This window comes from Mytilus galloprovincialis, chromosome 8 (assembly GCF_965363235.1).
Source record: "Mytilus galloprovincialis chromosome 8, xbMytGall1.hap1.1, whole genome shotgun sequence".
NCBI classification, from domain to species: domain Eukaryota; kingdom Metazoa; phylum Mollusca; class Bivalvia; order Mytilida; family Mytilidae; genus Mytilus; species Mytilus galloprovincialis.
The window spans coordinates 64,707,580-64,728,250 of record NC_134845.1 but is presented as its reverse complement, the minus strand read 5'-3'; the positions used below and the strand labels follow the sequence as shown (position 1 = coordinate 64,728,250).

The 20,671-nt window shown below is 32.9% G+C and overlaps 1 protein-coding gene across 1 annotated transcript; it reads left to right on the top strand.

The window, feature by feature from the left end:
- Positions 1-1,207: 1,207 nt before the first annotated feature.
- On the top strand, positions 1,208-19,648 carry LOC143043450 (F-box/LRR-repeat protein 4-like). Its single transcript, XM_076215744.1, has 5 exons — positions 1,208-1,618; positions 6,880-6,934; positions 16,461-16,566; positions 18,096-18,275; positions 19,546-19,648. Exons 1-5 carry the CDS (start codon positions 1,264-1,266, stop codon positions 19,645-19,647), a joined length of 798 nt encoding a protein of 265 aa, XP_076071859.1. The 5' UTR covers positions 1,208-1,263; the 3' UTR covers position 19,648.
- The last annotated feature ends 1,023 nt before the right edge of the window (positions 19,649-20,671 follow it).

Below are 20,671 nucleotides of genomic sequence, written 5' to 3'. Positions count from 1 at the left end.
GAGATTTTATCCCATTTTCACGGTCCACTGAACACAGAAAATGATAATGCGGATGGGACATCCGTGTACTGGGGACACATTCTTGTTTGATACTGCAAATCAAATAAGCATCCAAAAGTTAAACTGTTGATTCATGTTTATTGATTGAAGGGTACTGGTAATTAATGTTCCTTGTTGGTCAGTATACTGTTAATGAATGTTCATTGATTACAGGGTACTGGTAATCAATGTTCCTTGTTGGTCAGTATGCTGTTAATGAATGTTCCTTCATTGCAAGGTACTGTTACAGAATTTTCCTTGTTTACATTGCACTATTAATTCAATTCCTTGTTGGTCGATGTACTGTTAATGAATGTTGCAGTTTACTGCTTAGGAACGTTCCTTGTTAGTTCAGTATAATGTAAATGAATCTTCTTTATTGACTCCGAATTGGTGAAGACTGAATCGAGTTTAACTCATGCTTACTTTGCTGTCTCCAAAAGTGTTGCATTCCTTTTTATTCACACGTTCTTAATTTCTGCCTTTTCCCTCAACAAACACTGTTTATTATTAATCTTTGCTTAGTAGCTTTTCTATATTTTCTTGACATTTTCTCAATTTTTCTTTCTCATTTTACCAATAAACATCCTTTTATGATAATTTTCGATTAACAAGTTTTTTTTCTTCAAAATATATTTCATAAAATTGGGAATGGAAATTGGGAATGTGTCAAAGAGACAACAACCCGACCATAGAACAGACAACAGCAGAAGGTCACCAACAGGTCTTCAATGCACCGAGAAACTCCCGCACCCGGAGGCGTCCTTCAGCTGGCCCCTAAACAAATACATATACTAGTTCAGCATGTTCAGTGTTAATGAACGCCATACCAAAGTCCAAATTGTACACAAGAAACTAGAAATAAAAATAATACAAGACTAACAAAGGCCAGAGGCTCCTGACTTGGGACAGACACAAAAATGCGGCGGGGTTAAACATGTTGATCAGATCTCAATAGCCTTTTTATTCTGTTCAATCAAAGTGTTACCTTGGAATTTATGAACAAATGATTTTCTATTTTTTTGTTTACTTAGGCGTTAAGAACATCGCCTTAGGTCTGTTTTTGTTTTTGGTTGAATAAGAATGATTTACTTAAGATTGTGTTATTGATTACGATAATCATACGACCTTAAGAGAGTTTAATTTTTGTTGACTTTGTAATCAAATTTAAAAGACCATCATTCGTCTTAGAAAATCTATTTCGTACTTTTTCAAAATCTACTCATGATCATTAACAAACAGTTCCAGATAAAAACTTTTAACAGCATGATCCGTTTTTACGAACACCTTTTAGTATTAACTACTTTCACAAAAATAACATGTGGGCTAACAGAGATTAAAAGCGGAAAATTTTCAGTTGACAAAAATATTGGTTTTATTGAAAATTCACCCGTGTTCACTTTATCAAAAAAGTTATCTGCGTTACGATGTGCTCGCTTACTTGTGGAAAGCGGTCTTTGTGCGTCTTTCTATGATTCAACGAAGTTGGAGTGTTATCTGGATACCTCTGGCTGTTGTGACTCGCCGGGAAAGCACTCGATTGGATCTGTTAGACTGAGGCAATATTCAGGACTTTTTTGTACGTATAATTTTTAGCATATTTTTTTTTTTTTTTTTTTTTTTAAGTAAATCATATTTTATTGATAGTTTTGACATTTGTTAATGGATACATCAAATACCGGTACCTTATCCCGGCCTCGTTAACCGTTAGTAGTATATAATTTTTTTTAAATGCAGATGGTATGAGTTTCCCTGCAAACAATAAATAACGTTTTATTTGTAATGATATAGTTTAAATTTCACAGATTTAGCTATTTAATATTGACCTAATTTATTTTCTTTGATAAGCCTGGACTAAAATAAGGGAATTATAGTCAGTTTTTGATAGATGGAATTCTTCTATCTTCAACTTTGCTACAGAATTTTTATCAAAGGTGTTTGCAAACTTAACTACCAGTCCTTACGTTGTGGTTTCGGTCACATTTTTTTAAAATGTCTAGGGAAAACCTCAAACCTATGCATGTTTTGTAGGTTTTTTGAAATTTTAACCCAAACACTTTCATATGCATGTGTAGGCTATAATGATTGTTTTTTCTAAATGTTGATTTGAGAATGAATATCAAATATATACACTGGTATTAAAGAGATAATAGTAACTGCAATTACGATTATCCCAATATGGCGACGGTAGATATAGGTAAAATCTTTACACTCGTTTTTCTTAAATGTAGCATGTTTTTGTCAATAGTTACTCAGCTGCAAGGTTTATCTATACCATTACATCATATTTGAATCGTAACGGTGCACTGGAATTGTCTAAGAGCTGTGAAAATAGCCGTTGAAAAATTCGGGATGATAATCGTAACTCTATGGTATTTTTCTTCTTTGATAATCGTAATTTTCTTTATATGATAATAGTAACTGAAACATAATAAATGTGTCTTTCAGCATTTCAATGGTATTTTGTGTGTTAAAAATGTAAATGCCCAGTTAAACGATGACATTAACGCATATAAAAATAAATGAAGAAACTTACAGGTTAATATCTAGGATAAATTTACCTATATATCTCTAATTGATGAGAAAAAGGATGGATTAGCTATATCCCATATTCCAAAAGTGCAATCCTTTCAATTCATTGCTCAAAATGAAAGTCACGTATACCACATTTTCATATGTCAAAAAAGATATATGCCTGTTTCATTGATTTCAGGAAGGCATTTGATACTATTAATATAGATGCCCTCTTTTACAAATTGTCTTATTACAACATAGATGGTCCCTTTTTTTTAGTATAATGAAAGATATGTATAAAGAGGTTTTGTACTTGGTAAAGATCTCGGAAGGTATCACTGATTTTTTTAATTCCTCAGTTGGGGTAAAACAAGGGTGTATTTTAAGCCCTACATTATTTTCTTTATATATTAATGATTTACCATCTATTTTTGACTCAACATGTGAACCACCCAAGTTAAATGATAATGATATATCATATCTGTTATACGCTGATGATTTAGTTCTTATCTATAAATTCAGCCGTCCATATGTTTCCTTTGGATTCACTTTTTTCTATTTTATACTGATATATGATTTTAAAAATTAAATTCAAATGTTTTGATCAAATTCCCATGTATTTTAGGACGTTTCTTTAAACAGTGTGGATGGTAAAGGATCTAGAATAGTTACCAGTTTATTGTTACTATTGTTTATTGTCACTTTTGTTTTTTGTTACTTTTGTTTATTGTTACTTTTGTTTATTGTTACTTTTATTTTTTGTTTTTATTAGCCTTACCTATAGTCTTACGAAGCATTTGACAGACGAAAAAAAACACAAATATGTATATTGATAAATTACATCAAAGGGCCAAACATGTAGATTATCACAGTCGGAACTGGTTTAATTACAAAGATTTTTATAGATTTTAAAACAAATATTTTGTGCTTCAGAAAAATGCATGAAAATTAGGAAAGGCTAATTTATGTTTTCATTTAATAGAAAAGTACTAATTATATGGCAAGTATGCAAATACAAAAATGTTCCTTGTTTAGTACCTTCAATATTTTTCTCTACAATATCTTCCATGCATATGTATGCAGCATACTTTTCATATACCGAGTATTTATGAATTTTTAATAAGTTTGTTTCTAATTTTGCGGAATATGCGTTATTTTATTCTCATCTTTGCAGTCATTCTTTGAATAAGTATTTCTTGTAAGAAAATTTAAAGCTACATCAATTTTATTTTTTGATTTTCGGGCTTTTGGCCAAACTATAAAAGAACACAAATCCATGTTTGACAATGAACTCCACGTTACTTAATTTCATAATACACAAAGAATCCCATTTAGGGCCAAACATTCTCTAGTCTTATATAGCATTAAATGTTTTGAGGATGTCATACTAGTATTATCATAATTCAAAATTGAATTTGTGTTGTTTATAGTTTATATCTGAGATACTGAAATTTCAGTGACAGTCATGAAGTAGCTAATATGAATAAGAAGATGTGGTATGTTTGCCAATGAGACAACTTTCCACAAGAAACCAACATGACTCAGAAATTAACAAATATAGGTCACCGTACGGTCTTCAACAATGAACAAAGCCCATACCGCATAGTCAGCTATAAAAGAAATGACACTGTAAAACACTTTTCAAAGTTATCCCTTGTTCATCATAACTTTTAAGTTGTGATATCATCCATGAAAAATGATCGAAGTGACATGAAAACTGTAGCCACTAATTTCTCGTCAAACGGTTTTTGACGAATACTAAATGTCTTTCCTACTTCGTTATGGCATAATAGGGTATGTTCTAGAATTAAATCAGCAGTGGCTTCCCGGGGGCAGAAATAGCACATATAACCACCTACAATAAAATAATTTAAACAATATTAACTATATTTACTATTTACTTCAGGATAAATTATTTTTTGTTTACTGTCTTAATCAGAAATCTGATGTAAGGTGACACATGCGTGTCGCCTGACAATTATTGTCATGTATCATAATTTCCATCGCTCATTCACATATTTTGTGGCATACCTAGTTCAATAAATTTCTGTATATTAACAAAGTTCGTGTTTTCCCATTATGATTTCCAAATTTCTTAAAGCTTGTTCACCCTTCCAATTTTATAATATACTAGTATGTAGCTGTTTTCATAAGAACAATTAATTATATATGCATAAAAAGAAATGTCATAAGATGTTGGGACGTTTCGTAAATAATTCATCGCCATAATTTCATAATATGCTATCAGATATACGTTTTTAGTGTCAATATCAATAAAACAGTTTCCAGTTACGATTATCTTTTTTATTTTTAAATACCATAATTACGATTATCTTTTTTCCGAGTTACGATTATCATCCCGAATTTTTCAACGGCTATTTTCAAAGCGCTTAGACAATTCCAGTGCACCGTTACGATTCAAATATGATGAAATGGTATAGATAAACCTTGCAGCTGAGTAACTATTGACAAAAACATGCTACATTTAAGAAAAATGAGTGTAAAGATTTTACCTATATCTACCGTCGCCATATTGGGATAATCGTAATTGCAGTTACTATTATCTCTTTAATACCAGTGTATATATCAATGTTGAAAAATTCAAATAAACAACAGTTTAATCATTTATTTTCAGCATCTGTTTGTACATTTTTATGTGCTTTATTGTAATGAATTAAATCGAATTTAATTTCTATTAAAAAATATCTTTTTTTAAAAATTAGAATTAGAATTTAGGCTTCTGACAAAGGTGTGTTTTTTTTTTTAAACTGGTATTATTTTTTTTATCAATGAATTTGAAAGTTGGAAACGCGAAGCAAGATCTGTATCACCTTTTCGAATTTGCGATTAATGAAAAATATTAATGGCAACAACGTAAAATCACACAAACGCGACCATCATATATTCTCTTATTATGCAAATTTCAAGTTCGATATTTTAAGAGGGCGTTATCTATTATCTTCATGCAACAAATCTAAAGGGTTCAAAGATCACTAAATGCAAAGGTCAATTAAAAACCCTATCAAACATATGTCATGGACTAGTTGCAGCAACAAAATCTACTGTTATGATGCTGATAGCTATAAAGCTGTCTAAATACCAGTCAGTCATTTAATAAAAAGTATATAAAATGAAATTCAAAACAGTGTGGCTGTGGCCATTGATTGACACATTAAATTCATCCATTGACTGGGACAATTTAGGTGAACGTTTGTATGTAACGACCACTGCTCACTATGTACTTTTCAAAGACACTTAAACTATGGGGTCACCAAATGTTCTCAACACCTTAATAAAGTAATTCGAAAAAATAATCAGAAATAACACGATGTTTGATTTATACCAATTATATAAATCAAAACATAAAGGTTATTCCTGATTAATTTTTCGAATTATTTTATAATTAAAGGCGTTAAGAAACCTTTGGTGACCCCACAGTTTAAATGTCTATCGTAGGTACGTCGTTAACAGTGGTCGTTACAGACAAACGTTCACGTAAATTGTTCCAGTCAATGGATGAATTTAATGTGTCAATCAATGGCCACAGCCACACTGTTTTGAATTTCATTCTAGAAAGAAGCGAAGCCTATATCTATATTGTGCTTTGGGATATGAACAAACAGTCCATAAACTCTCAAACATGTCAAAGGACCCAATAAGACAAAATAATAAAAGAAATGATATAAATCAATGACACAACATCAATAAATACAAGTGAATGAACAGTATCTAATTGCTGATCTTCATCTCAAATAAACACAAAGGCATTTAAAACCAAACTAAATCTATCGTCTCAATGACAGTTTCTAGACCATCCCTAGCACCCGGTTAGAGCGGAAAAAGGTGTATGATAAAAAAAAACCAACCTCAACGTCGAGGATAAAGTCGGAAATAACCTGACAATGCTGCCAAAAAAATACCAAAAGGCAAACAGTATACACAAAACAACATAAAAACTAAATAAAGGCAACAGTGGTATACCGCTGTTCGAAATTCATAAATCGATTGAGAAGAAAACAAACGGGTTACAAACTAAAACTGAGGGAAACACATCAAATATAAGAGGAGAACTCCGACATAACAGAAACACAACATTACAATGTAACACACACATAAACGAACTATAATATAACAATTAATGGCCATTTTTCTAACTTGGTACAGGACATTTTAAGAAAAAAAGACTGAGCAACGCAAACTCTACTATAAACCGTGTTGATCTGAGGTGTGACGGAAGGGTAAGCAGATCCTGATCCACAGTTGGTACCCGTCGTGCTGCTCTTCCTAGGATAGACCTATTAAGTATGTACTAATTTTGTTTTACAGATCGCCAATGGGTGTCAAAAGTAACAGGCTTCAAATCGCAGTGGGATGACAATGGGTAAGCTGATTATTATTTTCAATGTAACTGTAGGGGACTATCATAGTAATACAATGACACGCGGTGAACGTAACTCATCTCAGTGGGATGACAATAGGTAAACAACTTTCGTTTTCCCTAAAAAAAAGATCGATAGCTAGCTGAACCTGCCACTTGTATGGCAGTTGTTTTTACTTCCTTTATATCTACAAAATTGCATTCCAAGTAGACATAAATAGAAAACGTACCAATAATTAGAAATCATGAGCCATCATAGACATACAACCACAATAGTTACTGATTTGGAAATTCAAACAAATATACACTCTATTTGAACTACGATGAATTGTTGTCTAATTGGCAATCATACAACGTCTGCTTAAAGAAACAAATCTAACAAGATGCAAACAAAAATGAAGGTTTTTATAGTTGATAGTACAATCAGTATTTTATAGCATACAAACTTTCCCAATAATTGGGATATATCTTCCAGAACTGTGTTCACATCCGCCACAGACACACAATGACAAAATAGTTGATAATAAATACAGTATCGTAAAATAAATACACGTACCCGGAAAGTACAATTTGAGCTAAATATAAATACAACGCTAAACAAATGAAAACAACACTTTCAAAACCTCATGCAACTGAATCGCTACACTGGACCAATTGAATCAGGAACGCCCATAGCCAAAAATAAACGAGAGCTGGATGGACAAATACCGAGTCACTCAAGAATCATACAACACAAAAAGATTTAATCGTACAAAGACAGGTATAGGAAAAACTGTAAAGTAAACAAACGGATACACAACGTCAGCTCCTATAATCTATAATTCAAGACCATTATGTAGTAATTATGTAGCTATTTGGTCTGATTACTTGCCGGTGAACTTTGTAAGAAATATTTTGCCATGGCACCGATGACGTTTTACAAGTATAGGTAGCAACTGCAACTTTTGAATATCGTATGACTTAAATAATGTATATTCCATATACTGGCAAAGTTTAAATATTGCTGCTATGGGGAGAAAAACTCACAATTCCAAAATCGAAATAAGAATAGATTATAGTACTAAGATGATTTGTATTAGCAGAAAATAGGGTAAAAATATACAGTCAGAACAAACGATATCGTGTGTTTGTCTCACCAAAGAGATACTCAATGTTAGGTTGCATTTTTCATTATAACTAATACTACTTATAATGAAACTGAAACAAGTAAATAAAAAAATGTAATAAACATCTTCTGGTGATCAATATCAAAACTCTATAATAGTTTTCAAAGGTACCAGGATTATATTTTAGTACGCCAGACGCGCGTTTCGTCTACATAAGACTCATCAGTGACGCTCATATCAAAATATTTATAAAGACAAACAAGTACAAAGTTGATAAGTCACAAAAACACGAAAAAAAATCTGACTTTATACTGTGAAGCACTCTAGCTTTTAAAGAGTAAACTTGTAACAGAATAAGTAGGTCTAGCTTTACACACACAATCCTCCATATTCTTCGATTAACTAACACTAAAAGCAGGCCAACAGTATTATAGATGATAGTTCAGGCAACGATATTACAACAACTGTTCAGCCATTACATTTAATATACAAGTACGTATTTCCGCCCAAGGCCACGTCACTGACAATACGACGTCGACAATAGACATGTACAATAGTTGGAACGTTATGTTCCCGCGATAATCTCAACATACTGGGGCCGCGAAAAAGTAAAAATTATCACAATTGTATAAAAATCTCAATTGTCCATTAAAAATAATATCACTTTGAAATTGTCTCTCGCGTTGTGTTTTTCTTTGTAATACTGAGCAAATCATATAAAACGGAAATTACATTTAGCGATTAAATTCAATTAAAGTCTCTCATGAAATAAAATAAAATTCAACTTTGCGCTAAACGTGACATCACTGATGTATCCAATTCGGTATGGTCTCACGGACTATTTCTTCACGGAATTTTCTGGAAGTTTTGTACTGAATTGTTCATTATTACCGGTTGTCCCATAAAATTTACGTAACGACATGGTATTCGGATTTCCATCTTTTCCTTTTTCTGCAGTTGTTAACAATTCTGATACGAGTGATGCTCGATTTCCTATGTACTGGATGATAAGGATTGTCCTTTCTTGAAGTTTCTGTGATTTTAGTCACCTTCTTTCTGAATCCCCGTCCTTTCTGTTTTTGTATAATGTCTCCCTTCAACATATCTGGAATTTGGGCGAGTCTTGTAGTGACGTTTTCTGTCCTTCTCCTCGTAACGGTTAAATTTGTAGATAAATCATCAACGTCTTGTTTCCCTGGTAGCATAGCGTAATCTTTATTTCCACGCGCACATAACTCAATTGATCTGTCCTGATAGGCTTTAATACATGCATCATCGTCTTTGTCTATCTCCTTACTATAACCTATTGACTCCAATTTTCGATGTCTCTCTAGATTGTAATCTACAGCAATGTGTGAAATATTAAGCGTGTTATTGTTCGACGTGACGATCTCTTTACCGTATGTAGGTCCTGAAAGCAAATATCCTATCTTAGATTTCACGGCTGTCGGACCGTTTCCCCGTACTATATGGTCTTCTACAATGTCCCAGTAGTGATCTGCGCCTACTAGCAACGATATCTCGAATGAATCTTGCTGTGTCATCGTGTGCGCTAACTTCAAACCACGTAAATATTCATATTTCGTATCAATGTTACTCATTTGATTCTGTAGAGGCATAGCAATGAAAGGTACTATCAGTACTTTGATTGGCATTACGTGTCCTGCATCGGTTTTCAGGTAGACTGTTGTCTTTTGTAAGTGTCTAGCGGTTTTCTCTTTACCTTCAAATGCCGATAACTGTAATTTCTGTTCCCTCTATCTGTAAGTGAAGTTTATTCGCTACTTCCTGCGTTAAAAACGATCTTTGCGCTCCTTCGTCAAGGAGAATATTCGTATCCATAAAGTGCTGGTTCGATCCAACTTGTGCTACGGCGGTTTTCAACAGTACATTTGATCGTGATTCTTTCGATTTTGAATACAAAATGGTAGTATCTTGTTCCGTTGTATGACTATCATTTACAAGGTGAACGTTTGTCGAATTCAAAGATGGCGGGTTTAGCGGGTTGCTGCTCTGGTTATCATTTGCGCGGAAATTCGTATGCGTTGAAGTATTACCTCCATTTCTATAGCTTTCTTCATTACCTGGTCTTATGTCGTTTGTTTTGTGGGCATTACATAAGCTTGTATGGTGTTTTCTGTTACAATATCTACATGTATTCTCAGATTTACATTCGTTGAGTCTGTGGTTACCAAGGCAGTTAAAGCATAACTTATCTCGTTTTACTATGATCATACGGGATTCTGTGTCTGTTATTTTACTGCACTGGGTAGGTGCGTGTATTTCATGACAAAACACACAAGGTCTTGTCTCAATATTCTTGAAAGATTTGGACTTTGCCGATTTCGCTCCGGCAAAAAAAGACGATGTTGTGGGCAAATGGTTTGTCGACTCTATCTCTTGTCCTGCGTCTATTATATTAATTTCATCTAAAATGCTTTTACGGAGGTCCCGTAATACCCAAGTTTGTATTCTATGTTCTCGCGCGAGATGTTGTCTGACTTCCCCGGGTAATTTCTTCATAATAATTGGAACAAGCAGAGTACCGTATGTTTCTTATGTCTGACCTAAAGCTTCTAATCCCCTGACGTAACTTTCCATTTTATCGTAAAATCTTCGTAAGCTTGTAAGTTGATTTCTAGGCGAAGGGATTTCTAATAATGCCTGCATGTATGCATTTATGATTTTGTCTTGTTGACCGAACCTCTCTTTTAGCAAATTTACGGCTTCATCGTAGTTAACATTTGTTAGTGCGAACCCTGTTATAGAATCTAGTGCTTCATGTTCTAGCTGTGCTTTCAAGTAATTGAATTTTTGTACATTTGTAAGTGACAAGTTAAGGTGTACGGCCGACTCATATGAGTCCCAGAAAGTTTGCCATTCTAAGATGTTGCCTGAGAATATTGGAAGCGAAAGTTTTGGTAGGCGGTGACTACTAGCTGACGAAAATGTACTTTGCTGTGTGTTGAACGTATGACTGGCTTGTACAGATGGGTTCTCAAACGACTGTGCGTTGTGTGGGTTGGCTATGTTGTGCGTTGGAACAAACGGTATAGTTTCTGGATTTAATGTGTGGGTTGTTGTATGTGAATCAATATGACGGGACTGTGGTGTTTGGACATTTTGTATGAACTTACGTATGTGGCGAATCTTTGTTTCCATATCCACTGAATATTCATCTGAATCTATTATCTCATTTTCCACATTTTCCGGTTCTGTTAACTTTAGAATTTGTTCGTTTAAGGTAGATAGGGTGTCTTCCTCCATCTTGGATTTTGAAATACTAGAAAACAAGGTCTAGATCTTTGATGAAATGTGCAAATTTTTATAGTAGTGGGTAATTCATGTGTAAGAATTTTCATTATAATATAGAAAATGCCTTGTTTGATCATATTTATTATTGTATTTTACAAAAATAAGAATTCTTTTGTTTGATTCATTTTTTTCAAACTTTGACAAATAAGGGGAGGCAACTCAAATGCAAGGGCAGATAATTCAGATAGTGTTACTTTTACAATAGAATGTGTTAGGAATTTACCCATTTTTACATGCAGCAAGAAAACGAGTCCGGTGACCCCATTTTTTCTTTTTCTTATCTGAAAGCATAATATTGAAGCTATCTTCTCATATTTTATCTCAAAATTCTATGGTGTGGTTTGCGTTTCATGGCGGAAAAATGGGTTTTCCATGCATAATCTATACAAAATCTTGACAATTTTGAACAACCTGTAGCGTGAAAATAAGTCTGGTGACCCATTCTTTTTATTAATGTTTTTAAACAAGCAGGATATGAACTCCATTTTGGCAAATTATTAAAAGATTCTATGGATTATAATTTAGACACCCCATCTACCTTAAGGTAGCAATACACAGTTAGGAGTTTAGTTTCGCATTTTGGCCCCTGTGGATTTTTCAAATAGGAAAGTTATTGTGTAATAAAATTCATTTTTAGACAGATGAGTGCTAATTTAGCCTTCAAAGATGGTTTATAAGAGAATCAAGATTATTTTTTACATGTTTTATGGGCTGTTTTCTGTTTGACAATCCGTATTTTCATAGCTAGACCGGCCATCGGTCCAGAAATTAATGTACTGTTTACAAACATTCTTTTTCTACACGAAGTTTTTGACGCAATTTTACAAAAAAATGAGATGAAAGACATATGATTTTCATTGGATTTGCTGAATGATATATGTACACAGTTTCAGAAAAGGTATTACTTCAAGCGATTGAAATTCTACTTTTAGCCAAATTTTGGGAAAATATGTGACATCTTTCCCCCCCCCCCCTCTTTTTGCAATATTTTATAATGAATAAATGCAGATTGTTGCCATGGATACACCAAAAAGAAATTATATTTTACCATTTTATATACTGGATATAAAATATATGGAAGATTCTGATTACATACATATGACCATATATGACACAAACAGTAAGCTTGATATTGAAAAAAAGCAATGAAAAGGGGATGGTAAAATTCATAAGGGCAAATTTATTATTTTTTTCTAACTGTTTATTGCTACCTTATGGCATACTTACCAAGCTCAGAATTGTATAATTTAAGACTTTTTATGCCACAAATCTATTGATATTTAGATTCTACATCAACTTCTGAGTAAATTAAGTGTTTAAGAATGACAATATATGTCAATTTTATTGTTTACAGTCCTTAGCAACCAAAATTAGACATTTTGACACAAGGCTTATATTTGTACTCTATCGGCTTAAATCTTGCTTCTGATGGATTGGGCTGCATGTAGTAGCCTGAGTATTGAACGCGTTGGTTTTTTTCTTGCGAATATACCAAATTATTGTTTTTATCAAGATTTCATGTTACATTTTGGCATATATTAAATGTATAGTTAAATCAGATGTAAGAAATTGATTCCCTATCACCAAGTTTTTTAATCAAGTCTTTGGTATGCAATAAGCATAAAGATTAACATTTCTATGCTTGAAATTGCTAAATTTTATACAATGTTGCATCATCAGAGATCTTATTAAGATATTCAACATTAAAAAACTGACAAAAGAGGTACAGTTTTTAAGATTTGGCTAAAAATTGAGGTAGAGACAAGATTTTACACTGCGACTTGGCACCTTTCTTTAAAATCAGTTTTTGTCGCGTTTCAGTGTCAACTGCTAACCTTCATAAAATATTCATTACTCAACCAATTTTCAAAAATAAAAGGCCATTTTACTCGTATTAGCTAGCAGAACTCAGAAAATAAGTTAAAAGGGAGAATTTGAAAAAAAATATTTACTATTAAGGTAGCAATACACAGTTAGGAGGTTATTTTCGCATTTTGGCCCCTGTGGATTTTTCAAATAGGAAAGTTATTGTGTAATAAAATTCATTTTTAGACAGATGAGTGCTAATTTAGCCTTCAAAGATGGTCTATAAGAGCATCAAGATTATTTTTGTCGAGCCTTCGACTTTAGTCGAAAAAGCGAGACTAAGCGATCCTACATTCCGTCGTCGTCGGCGTCGTCGTCGTCGGCGGCGTCCACAAATATTCACTCTGTGGTTAAAGTTTTTGAAATTTTAATAACTTTCTTAAACTATACTGAATTTCTACCAAACTTGGACAGAATCTTGTTTATGATCACAAGAAAGTATCCAGAAGTAAATTTTGTAAAAATAAAATTCCATTTTTTCCGTATTTTACTTATAAATGGACTTAGTTTTTCTGCGAGGAAACATTACATTCACTCTGTGGTTAAAGTTTTCAAAATTTTAATAACTTTCATAAACTATCCTTGATTTGTACCAAACTTGGACAGAAGCTTGTTTATGATCATAAGATAGTATCAAGAAGAAAATTTTGTAAAAATAAATTTCCACTTTTCCGTATTTTACTTATAAATGGACTTCGTTTTTTTTGCCAGAAACAAAACATTCACTCTGTGGTTTAAGTTTTTAAAATTTTTATAATGTTCTTAAACTATCCTGGATTTCTACCAAACTTAGACAAAAGCTTGTTTCTGATCATAAGATATTATTCAGAAGTAAATTTTGTAAAAAAAAATTTAACTTTTTCCGTATTTTACTTATAAATGAACTTAGTTTTTCTTCCAGTTAACATTACATACAGTCTGCAGTTAAAGTTTATAAAACATTTATTAGATTCATAAACTATTCTGGATTTTTTACCAAACTTGGAAGCTTCTTTCAATCAAAAGACAGTATCGAGAGGGAAATTTTTATTGATGTTTTTCATCATTTTTGTTGAGTCTGCGATTAACAGCAAAAGTAGGCGAGACACTGGGTTCCGTGGAACCCTTACGAATTTTTTACATGTTTTATGGGCTGTTTTCTGTTTGACAATCCGTATTTTCATAGCTAGACCGGCCATCGGTCCAGAAATTAATGTACTGTTTACAAACATTCTTTTTCTACACGAAGTTTTTGACGCAATTTTACAAAAAAAATGAGATGAAAGACATATGATTTTCATTGGATTTGCTGAATGATATATGTACACAGTTTCAGAAAAGGTATTACTTCAAGCGATTGAAATTCTACTTTTAGCCAAATTTTGGGAAAATATGTGACATCTTTCCCCCCCCCCCCTTTTTTTGCAATATTTTATAATGAATAAATGCAGATTGTTGCCATGGATACACCAAAAAGAAATTATATTTTACCATTTTATATACTGGATATAAAATATATGGAAGATTCTGTTTAAATACATATGACCATATATGACACAAACAGTAAGCTTGATATTGAAAAAAAGCAATGAAAAGGGGATGGTAAAACTCATAAGGGCAAATTTTAGTATTTTTTTCTAACTGTTTATTGCTACCTAAGTCCTCAAACAATGTTTGTTTTTGCACTAGTTTTCCGAGTGTTGCAATAACTTCTTCTTCGTCGAAATTCGAATTTTCCTTCGCTTCATCTAATCTTCAGAATAATCTGGTAACAGCGCTTCTGTTCCCCGATCGGACTGATTTCAATTTTACGAGATCCATTGGTCAAGGCACCATAAATATAGATGATAGTTCAGGCAACGATATTACAACAACTGTTCAGCCATTACATTTAATATACAAGTACGTATTTCCGCCCAAGGCCACGTCACTGACAATACGACGTCGACAATAGACATGTACAATAGTTGGAACGTTATGTTCCCGCGATAATCTCAACAAGTATTCTGGGAATGTCGCTGTTCATTTATTTCACTCTGCCTATATTACATTATATCTTTTATTGTTATGCTAGCATTTATACATTGGTTTGCAAAACTTGTTTTGTACTTAATAAAATTGAGAATGGAAATGGGGAATGTGTCAAAGAGACAACAACCCGACCAAATAAAAAACAACAGCAGAGGGTCACCAACAGGTCTTCAATGTAGCGAGAAATTTCTGCACCCGGAGGCGTCCTTCAGCTGGCCCCTAAACAAATATATACTAGTCCAGTGATAATGAACGCCATACTAATTTCCAAATTGTACACAAGAAACTAAAATTAAAAAAATACAAGACTAACAAAGGCCAGAGGCTCCTGACTTGGGACAGGCGCAAAAATGCGGCGGGGTTTAACATGTTTGTGAGATCTCAACCCTCCCTCTTTACCTCTAACCAATGTAGAAAAGTAAACGCATAACAATACGCACATTAAAATTCAGTTCAAGAGAAGTCCGAGTCTGATGTCAGAAGATGTAACCAAAGAAAATAAACAAAATGACAATAATACATAAATAACAACAGACTACTAGCAGTTAACTGACATGCCAGCTCCAGACTTCAATTAAACTGACTGAAAGATTATGATTTCATCATATGAACATCAGGCACAATCCTTCCCGTTAGGGGTTTAGTATCATACCATCATTGCTTGTATGTGTGCTTCTCTTTATGGTGGTATCTAATTGTTTTTATTTTTGTATGTATTCGATAAAGGCTTTGTATGCCCCATTTGGGACATTTTGTTTTCTGGTGTGTGCGTCCGTATGTTCGTTCGTTTGTCCGTCAGTTCGTCCGTCCGTCCGTCTGTCCCGCTTCAGGTTAAAGTTTTTGGTCGAGGTAGTTTTTGATGAAGTTGAAGTCCAATCAACTTGAAACTTAGTAAACATGTTCTCTATTATATGATTTTGCTAATTATAATGCCAAATTAGAGATTTTATCCCATTTACACGGTCCACTGAACATAGAAAATGATAGTGCAGATGGGGCATCCGTGTACTTGGGACACATACTTGTTTAAATTTACTCTTGCGTTCGTTATTTATGTAATTTAATTTTTAAAATCTCTATAGAGCATTTGTCTGTAGCTTGAAACGTTAACGAATCTAAACAAAGCTTTCGTGTTGTACCATGATGAATTGAATTTAACATTTTATTTTACATCTACTAATACAGCTTGAATATACTGACTTTTTGTAAAAACAGACTTCTTGTAATTTCAGATGGGCAGCAGCTCAAGTCAAAGGACCACCTAATGTGTATCCACAATATGGTGACATCGAAGGAGCTTGGTGTCCGAAAGGAGAATCATCTGATCATTATATAACGGTATTGTACTGTTTCGTAGATACATGGTTTGAACTAACATGAGCAACACGACGGGTACCACATATGGATCAGGATCTGTTTACCCTTCCAGAGCAACTGAGATCACCCCCAGATTTTGATGGGGTTTGCGTTGCTCAGTCATTAGTTTTGTGTAATTTTGTTTGCCTATTTGTCCTTTTCATTTTTAGCCAAGGCATTGTCAGTTAATTATCGACTTATGAGTTTGAATGTCCCTCTGTTAACTTTCGCCTGTTTTTTTTTTATATTTATCGCATTTGTATGAGAATACAATATCCTCGCCAGAGTTTCTAATCAATTTCTTAGTACGTTTATATTGAGGAAGTACAAAAAAGTTTTAAAGAATAAATGATAAAAGACTATATTGTTCAATAAATGAATTTCACTTATTTTTTTAACCATCGTATCGTTTAGTCTGAATTAAGAAAGTCGTTAGTAAATTAAGCTTTGTTTCACCTTCAGATGTCATTGTTAAAATACAATCAAAGTCAACATGTCGAAATTAATATATTTCACCTTAAAAAGAAGTTAAAGATATAGCATGTGGCGAAATTACAACTGTGTCCGAGTTTAACCTTAGAATATTTTTTACACGGTATAAACTGTGTTACTAGTATTGGAAAACATATTTTTGAATAAATCTATAGCTCGCTCATTTCATATGTACATAACAAGAACTCAAATAATGCTATTCAGGCAGTTTTGCAGTGTAACATGAAAATAGGATGTTTGAAAGGACCTTTTTATAGCTTCATAATTCTTTTCGGATTTTCAAATTAAAAAAAGGTAAACTATTTGGCCATATCCTATCTTCTACTTTAACTGGATAATGTAAAGAAGACATCAATATTTAGAATGTACATATCTTAGCAATTTGAATGGTGTTCATGGATTATGATTTTTATTTAGCCTGGAAAATAAGTAAAATGACAAAAATACTGTCATATTCCTAGCATGGTAGAGACATTAGAAAACGGTGGATTAAACCTGGTTTTGTAGCTAGCTAAACCTCTATCTTCTATGACAGTTGCATAAAATTCAATTATATTGACAACAATGTGTTTTAAACAGGAACAAACAAACACAATAGGTAAATATTTCAAAAATAGGGATACAGCAGTAAACATTGTGTAGTCCTCTTAATCACTCTAGAGACAATCAAATATGTTAACAAACATTAACCATGGTAAAAGTACACAGCCACGTCATATGTAAGAAAGAAAGCACAAGGGCTTATAGACAGCATATTAGCATAAAACACTGAGTCATTTGACTGCACTGTTGCATATTCAATTTTTTTTAAAAGAACAGAAAAAACAACGATGAAGAGGTACGATTTTCAAACTGATTGTTATGCATGCATGCATACAAATTTTAAATATTGATCTTCAGATGTCCTTTATTTATTAGAGAATTGAACCTCTTAACCGTAGTTGTTTTTGCGTTGTTAGTCCGATTTTAATATACAAATTGCATGTGTACTGATTTAACGATATAACTTTTGTTCACAGATTGAATATTCGAAGAAAACATACATTCAGAGTATTAATATCTATGAGACATATAATGGCGGGTCGGTTTGGAGAATAAGTTTTAAAGCCCCAAATGGGACTTGGCATACTGTATTGGAAGTTAACAGAGCTACTCTATCCACTGTAACAAGTAGCAGAATTTTCTCTCCACCCATTCAGGTATATATGATTTCAATTGGTTCATTGTTATCTCTTTTCTTTCATTAATTGATCGTGATTTGCATGTATCGACTGAGTATTAAATTTTATCATTTGCCAGAAATTAGACAATAAAATTTACATTAATTACTTCATAGTTTAAATTATTAAAATAACAAAACATGATACTATTGTGTATTTGTCAATTATTCAGCGACACACAAATTTATGATACATATCTTAATTTCAACATGTAGTCTTCAATATTTATTGTTGGTCTATTTTATATAGGCCAACGACCATATTTGCCTAACGAGCCTTAAGTTCATTCTTATGTTGTATTGTTATACCACTGTCCCAGGTTAGGGGAGGGTTGGGATCCCGCTAACATGTTTAACCCCGCCACATTATTTATGTATGTGCCTGTCCCAAGTCAGGAGCCTGTAATTCAGTGATTGTTGTTTGTTTATGAGTTACATATTTGATAGCTGACTATGCGGTATGGGCTTTGCTCATTGTTGAAGGCCGTATGGTGACCTATAGTTGTTAATGTCTGTGTCATTTTGGTCTTTTGTGGATAGTTGTCTCATTGGCAATCATACCATATCTTCTTTTTTATATTGTACTCACATACAAAATGTAAACAAAAAATCTCCGTGCACTGATATTGGACATGTTGTAATTTCCAAATTTAGATGTTGAAAAATAAGAGATAAAGAATAACCATTTCTGCTGATACGAGCAGAAAATCTATTAATAAATGTGTAAAATTAAGTAGTAATTTAATATTGTACGAGTGCCACATGTGGAGCAGGATCTGCCAATCCTTCCAGATCATCGGAGATCACAATATATTAGTTGGGTTTGAGTTGTTCAGTCTTTGGTTTTCTATGTTATGTTTTCTGTACTGATGTTTGTCTGTTTGTCTGTTTGTATTGTTCTTGTTCTTAATTACCCATGGTGTTGTCAGTTTAACTGCGACTGAATGAGTTTAAATGTTTCTTTAGTATATTATACCTCCGTTATCCAAAGAACTGCATTTCCTTTTGATTTAAAATATGATTTTTTTTTTCGTGAACAAATAACAACATATGTGAAAATGTCTCAGCTTTGGAAAGACTCATCAAACACATCCAAGTTTACAAAATTGGCAGAGAAATTGCAGAAATTCTACCATTACCGCCTACATAAAATGCATTTCGCATATGAGAATCTTTTAATCAGTGTACCGTTTACATGTTTTGAAAATTGAATAATGCTGTATTGATTCTTCAAATATTTTTGATTTCAGACTGTTGCCTTTCCTACAAATGAAGTCCACATTGAGATTGATACAACAAATACTCACGAAGATTATGAAATGGATGCAGTAGAAATAACAGGACAATGCTGATTGAAACGACAAAATGTTATAATATATTATTAACTTTTGTATCTAAATCTTTTCTATAAGGCCAATACAATTTTGCTACGTTTTCAGACAATTATTAGTAGCTGTTTTTAAAATCACCAAGCATGAGATACCCCTTAAATTACAAAATTTCTCATTTGAATCCATTGAACCACTTTTAAGTACTTTGTAAAATTTGAAAGAACGAAGAAAATGCGACCATTTATCAGACTGCATCGTAAACAGATTTACTATCTGCTATGCATTTCTTTATTGAAGTTGGCTCTTTGATATATCATAAATATGATTGTGCATTTTACTTTTTGTTACACATGTTTATGTGTCTGAGTGTTTCAGATTAAAGTATTGGCTTTGGAAACAAAATCAGCTTGCATTACGAAGATACAAATTCTAAAACAATTTCACACTTTTATGAGTGAAATTAAATTGTACACCCAATCATAAAAAGATTAACAAATCAATCCTTAAAACATATTACACATTCTTTTTTGCATAATTATCAATATTTTCTCAGTTGATTGGCACCGATCTTTCTGTTGGGGAAGCTGTTGAATGAAACATATCTGTGTGCAAGGAATTATTAGATCTGTACACTACTTCCGATTGACGAAAGAGGGATCTTCAAACTCATAAGTCGAAATTAAACCGATAAAGCCATGCATGGCTTAAAAATAAGATTAAGACCAATATACAATCAGAAGTACACAAAACACAACACAGAAAAATTAAAGACGAACACGAACACCATGAAAATCTTAGTGACCTGAAAGAGTAAGCAGATCTGTTAACTGTCGTGAGTTAATCGACACATGGAATTCTTTAATTAAGAGGCTGTCCAAGTAAATATCAGGCAAATCCTATGATATGGGTGGCACAAGATAATTTTTTTCCCACTGAATTTTTGGTTCCAATGCAATGTTTATATCATACAAAGGATATATATGTCAAAGATATTTTTGAATCAACAGTGGATGGCTCAGAAATTGATTTCAAAGTTCACTAACAA